Source organism: Rhamphochromis sp. 'chilingali', assembly GCF_963969265.1.
Source record: "Rhamphochromis sp. 'chilingali' genome assembly, chromosome: 1".
NCBI lineage: Eukaryota > Metazoa > Chordata > Actinopteri > Cichliformes > Cichlidae > Rhamphochromis > Rhamphochromis sp. 'chilingali'.
The window spans coordinates 49267726-49274112 of record NC_137929.1 but is presented as its reverse complement, the minus strand read 5'-3'; the positions used below and the strand labels follow the sequence as shown (position 1 = coordinate 49274112).

General features: G+C 43.9%; 1 protein-coding gene across 1 annotated transcript; it reads right to left on the bottom strand.

Annotated features, from left to right (window-relative positions):
* Positions 1–2153: 2153 nt before the first annotated feature.
* On the bottom strand, positions 2154–5556 carry LOC308400924 (tripartite motif-containing protein 16-like). The gene is made up of 2 exons (XM_080888981.1): positions 5412–5556; positions 2154–4705 (listed from the first exon to the last, which is right to left on the bottom strand). Exon 2 carries the CDS (start codon positions 4407–4409, stop codon positions 2736–2738), a length of 1674 nt encoding a protein of 557 aa, XP_080745107.1. The 5' UTR covers positions 4410–4705; positions 5412–5556; the 3' UTR covers positions 2154–2735.
* Positions 5557–6387: the final 831 nt, after the last annotated feature.

Below are 6387 nucleotides of genomic sequence, written 5' to 3'. Positions count from 1 at the left end.
CACTGATAATCTCCCTCGATCTGGGGCTCCACGCAAGATCTCATCCCGTGGGGTCAAAATGATCATGAGAACGGTGAGCAAAGATCCGAGAACCACACGGGGGGACCTGGTGAATGACCTGCAGAGAGCTGGGACCAAAGTAACAAAGGTCACCATCAGTAACACACTACAACGGCAAGGAATCAAATCCCGCAGTGCCAGACGTGTTCCGCTGCTGAAGCCAGTGCATGTCCAGGCCCGTCTGAAGTTTGCCAGAGAGCACATGGATGATACAGCAGAGGATTGGGAGAATGTCATGTGGTCAGATGAAACCAAAGTAGAACTTTTTGGTATAAACTCAACTCGTCGTGTTTGGAGGAAGAAGAATACTGAGTTGCATCCCAAGAACACCATACCTACTGTGAAGCATGGGGGTGGAAACATCATGCTATGGGGCTGTTTTTCTGCCAAGGGGACAGGACGACTGATCCGTGTTAAGGACAGAATGAATGGGGCCATGTATCGTGAGATTTTGAGCCAAAACCTCCTTCCATCAGTGAAGGAGGTTCACTGATGGAAGATGAAACGAGGCTGGGTCTTCCAACATGACAATAATCCAAAACACACCGCCCGGGCAACAAAGGAGTGGCTCCGTAAGAAGCATTTGAAAGTCCTGGAGTGGCCTAGCCAGTCTCCAGACCTCAACCCCATAGAAAATCTGTGGCGGGAGTTGAAAGTCCGTGTTGCTCGGCGACAGCCCCAAAACATCACTGCTCTCGAGAAGATCTGCATGGAGGAATGGGCCAAAATACCAGCTACTGTGTGTGCAAACCTGGTAAAGACCTATAGTAAACGTTTGACCTCTGTTATTGCCAACAAAGGTTATGTTACAAAGTATTGAGTTGTATTTTTGTTATTGACCAAATACTTATTTTCCACCCTGATTTACGAATAAATTCTTTACAAATCCTACCATGTGAATTCATGGATTTTTTTCCACATTCTGTCTCTCACAGTTGAAGTGTACCTCTGGTGCAAATTACTGACCTCTGTCATCATTTTAAGTGGGGGAACTTGCACAATCGGTGGCTGACTAAATACTTTTTTGCCCCACTGTGTGTGTGTGTGTGTGTGTGTGTGTGTGTGTGTGTGTGTGTGTGTGTGTGTGTGTGTGTGTGTGTATATATATATATATATATATCTATCTATATATCTCCATCCATCCATCCATTCGCTTCCGCTTATCCTTTTCAGGGTCGCGGGGGGCGCTGGAGCCTATCCCAGCTGTCATAGGGCGAGAGGCAGGGTACACCCTGGACAGGTCGCCAGTCTGTCGCAGGGCCAACACACAGGGACAGACAACCATTCGCACTCACATTCACACCATGGCAATTTGGATTTTCCAATTAACCTATCCCCTCAAGCTGCATGTCTTTGGACGGTGGGAGGAAGCCGGAGTACCCGGAGAGAACCCACGCAAACACGGGGAGAACATGCAAATGGTCAAGGATCAACATGAACCTGTCTTCTCTAGTTGACTTTAATCAACTCTGCAGTGGCTCCAAGTCCATAAAGAAAAAGTCCAGCATAGAGCAGCTGAGTCATTCTTTGTCTTGTTAATAAACTCGGGGCACTTGCTAATGTGGTGTTCAGGTGAGCAGCAATATGCACATGCTGCCTTAGCTGTTATGATGGGTTGTGCTGCCTGTACAGGATGGGATGCATTTGTCCCATGTAATATTGTTCTGAGTGGAGAGGTGTACTTACGGGCAGGTCGTGGCTGGTTAAAGGATGAGACACGACTGTCCTTTCTTGGTTGACACTTGCACTCTATTTGCAACCAGGACGAGAACAAAGGTAAGTCATACATCATATCTCCTTGTTTCCTATAAATGTGCCGTTTGAAGCAAGTAGAATTTGACAACCCACTACAGCAACTACAGAATAAAACCACTAACCAGACTGATGACAGATTTCAAACATGCTGAATATGAAGAGTAGTATAATGTAAACTCACATGATTATCAGCCATAAGAACAAATTTAGATTTATATTGATGATATATAAGGTATATAAATGTTAGTACAGTGTTATGGTCTGTCTAGGCGTGGCAAGACCATAACATAAGAGTGATCCATCCCCATCTGATCCAAAGCAGCACATCACGCAATTAATACTTTTTGACAGTGATTTATTTACAATGAGTGAATTTAGAAACAAAGGAAGGGAGATTATTATAACTTCGAACCTAAGGACAAAATAACAAACAGAAGGGAGCCTATCTCAGGGATAAATCAAACTTACCTATTCAAAAGAATTAAACCAAACCACAACGACTTACCTCCCTAACTAACAAAAACAGGAGAAAACTGTAATCAAACAAAAAGGCGGTCCACCCGTACATGCTCCTGCATTAAACAAACATTACTATACAGTAAACACAGTCTGCCAGTTGGGATGGGCCGAGGATGAATGACTGGCCGTCCAGGGGGGTGTCTTCTTATATGCTGCCTCCTGGTCATTAGCCAATCGGTACGAACAGTCCCACTGGATGCACCAATCATGGAGAGGCACCTGCACACTCAGATTTGAATATTAAAATTACGACAACAGTCGTAACAAAAGTTTGAATCAGTGCAATATTATTTTCACACATCAATGGACCACTGAACTTCTCAGCTTCTAAAATGTAAAGCCTCATTTAGAAACTACACAAGTACATATAATGGTCAGGGATCAACATGAACCTGTCTTCTCTATTTGACTTTAATCAACTCTGCAGTGGCTCCAAGTCCATAAAGAAAAAGTCCAGCATAGAGCGGCTGAGTGAATGTGGTCTGGACTCTGTGGAGGAGAGTCATGGTTTCAGAGACGCTGTAGAAAGACAGAATACCTGCTCTGTGATCCAGGTACACTCCTACTCTGGTGGACGGAGGACCTGAGAGGTGAGTTTGGACATTGTTATGGCGAAATTTATTATTGTCTGTGTACCAATATAATGCCCAAGATTTGTCGTTGCGTCCAAAGAAACATTCATTCACTCTCCCTACTCTGCCGATGTTCTTGTATGTGACTGCTATACAAACTCCTCCCCATCCCCACTCCACCTCCCAGTAACAACGTCCAGTCAGACTCTCTCTACTCAGGACCTGATAACATCCAGTGAATCTGTCTGGATGATCAGAATAAGACTGTTGTTGTTCCATAAATGTTACTTTTCTGTTCCCTTCAGATAATAATAGATGTGTGTGAGTTGTGTTTGGATCCAGTGTGATTTCACGTGAATATTTTAAGAATCCAGCTCTGGTCTTTGGCTCTGCTGGTGACAGTAAAACATCCTCTTCAGTGACTGTCAGTGAGATGTTTGTCCATTCCTCTCTCAGAATGTCCTGTAGTTTATCTCTGGTCTCTGACACAGCTGCTGTCACATCCTCAAAGTAGCTCAGAGGACGAATATTGATGCTGGATGAGTGTGTAGACTCACTGAGTGCTGACAGTGAGGGGTAGTTGTGTAGAAACTGGTTGTGATCCTCTGTGTGTGAGAGCTGCTCCAGCTCGCCGTCTTTCCTCTTCAGCTCAGCGATCTCCTGCTCCAGCTTCTCCTGAAGCTCTTTGACTCGACTCACTTCAGTTTCCTGCTGGGATCTGACCTGCTGCTTCACATCAGAGCTTCTTTTCTTGAGGAGACGGATCAGCTCAGTGAACATCTTCTCACTGTCCTCCACTGCTTTATCAGCAGAGCCATTGATGGCCTCCACCTCCTGTTGAAGCAGCTTCACATCTTTCTCTCGCTCCTGGATTCTCTGCTGGATGTTTAGTCGTCTCACCTCGAGCTCCTTCTGCTTCTCAGTCCTTTCTGCTGCAGCTGGGACTGTTTCATGGCCTTTATGTTCATCCATCGTGCAGAGATAACAGATATTCTGCTGATCAGTACGACAGAAAATCTTCATCACCTCATCATGACGAGAGCAGATGTTCTCCTGGAGCTTCTTGGAGGGGGCCACCAGCTTGTGTTTCTTTAACGGAGCTGCATCATAGTGATGTTGGAGGTGTTTCTCACAGTAAGAGGCCAGACAGACTAAACAGGACTTGATGGCTTTCAGCTTCCTCCCAGTGCAGACATCACAGGCCACATCTTCAGGTCCAGCATAGCAGTGATCAGCTGGAGCAGCTTGGAGTCCAGTCTTCTTCAGCTGCTCCACTAAAGCTGCTAACATGGTGTTTTTCTCCAGGACAGGCCTCGGTGTGAAAGTCTTCCTGCACTGAGGGCAGCTGTGGATTCCCTTCCTGTCCTCTTCATCAAAGTGGGTTTTAATACAGTTCCTGCAGTAGCTGTGTCCACAGGGAATAGTCACCGGATTTATCAGTAGATCCAAACAGATGGAACAAGAGAAGGTTTCTCGGTCCAGCTGAACTCCTTTCTGTGCCATTTCTCCTCTCAGTGTCAGTGACTGTGTGAGTTTCTCTTCCTTATAACTGAAACTAGTCTGAGCTCTGATCTCAAAATGTGAATGGAGCCTGTCAGCTCTTACACATCACCACATGTTGACTGCATGTCAGAATGATAGAAGTGATACAGACGATGGTATCAGATCCACATTAACGTGATGGTATCAATACTTTAGTTTGTGTCTCTCCTTTAACTTAAGTCCGCTTCATCAAACAGCACCTCTCTTCTTCTTCAGATCTTAATGGCATTTGGCAAACACAGATCCATTTTCATCACCTGTGCAGACAAGGGTAAAGCAGTGAAAAGGAAAAAAGAAAATCTTTGAATCAATCAATTACACAATTGGCCTGACAAATTCCTTCCAATTCTAGCAAACTGTTGCATCCAGTAATATGTGTTTTACTGATTTGATTGTTTTCCTAACCAATGTTTCCAAGACAAGTGAGAATCAACAGACACCCCAACATAAAAATGCCAGTCCTTTACTCAGGACATGATATGTGCAATTTAGACATTTGTCATCTTTAAATCACGTCCTCACAGTGAAACTTTGTCATTTTCTTTAATAAGAAAGAAACAAGTAATCTGAGCTGCTTTGATACTTACAGCATCTCCGTGGTGGGGGAGGCCTAATCTCATAGCTAATTTATCCACATCTTACTTGGCTCATCAAACATAATAACAACAGACAAGCCGTCACATTTCTCGCTATAATATGCATTTTAAAACAGAACTTTTGTCCCCGTTTCTGTTTTCTTTTTTCTATTTCAGGTACTCCGGATAAAACCCCACAGACGCTCTTTTGTTGTCGGGCAGCAGACTGTGGAGTCCATTAACGCTTATTTGACTGAGTCGTGTCTTTATCTTGTTGAAACACATCTCTACAAACACTCATCAGAGAGCCGTTTCTCAGTATTTTAGCACTCTTCATCTCCCTACAGGCGTATTTATCGCTGTTGTTGCTAAATCTGGTTCCACTCACCGAGCCGAAGAGTTTTTCTTCTTGGGCCATTTTTTTATACTTTACATCCCTCTTCGTGTCTCGTTGTCACGGTTACACTGCCCATTTTCTCCACATTACAGATTTCATTTTGCTCTTATTGTGGTTTTCGCCTCGTTTAACTTCGTCGTCGTTTCTTGGCGGTTAGCAAACAACGACGTGGCGCATTACCGCCACCAAGTGGCTTGGAGTGTGGACTAGCGTTAGCTCATAGCAAACAATCAAATAAATAATAGTTTATTGTTGTTGTTGTTGTTGTTGTTGATGATGATGATGATGATGATGATGATAATAATAATGCTAGAATAAAACACATAACACAACGTTGACAAAAGAAGAGCAATAAACACAAAAGCACAAGATAAAATGAACAAACAGTGGGTTCACAGTGAATATGCAGATTTGAACAGATGGGTTTTGAGTCTTGATTTAAACTGGGGGAGCAAACCAATGTTTCTTATATCTGGGGGCAGAGAGTTCCACAGCCTGGGAGCAGAGCAACTAAAAGCTCTGCTTCAAGTGGTGGTGAGGCCATAAGAAGACACAGAAAGCTGGATAGAAAAAGAAGATCGAAGTGAACGGGCAGAAGAGGTAGTGCTTAACAGGTCAGAGAGGTAAGGAGGAGCAAGGTTATGAAGGGCCTTGACGGTGAGCAGAAGAAGTTTGTATATTATCCGGAAGGACCCAGTGAAGTTTAGTGAATTTTGAACCAGTTGAAGCTTATGGGGGGATTTTGGAGGAAGACCCTGGAAGAGAAAATTACAGTAGTCAATGCGGGAGGTAATTAGACTAGGACAAGAATGGATGTAGACTGGGTGGAAAGAGAAGGACGTAATCTGTTGATATTGCGTAGATGGAAATAGGCAGAACGAGATTATTGATGTGAGATTTAAAGGAAAGTGAACTGTCTAGGATGACACCAAGGCTCTTAACCTGAGGAGAAAGGAAAACTGTGGAG

Bases quoted from the DNA above. Each gene is read 5' to 3' on its own strand.
- LOC308400924 (XM_080888981.1), bottom strand. From the start codon at position 4,409: ATGGCACAGAAAGGAGTTCAGCTGGACCGAGAAACCTTCTCTTGTTCC.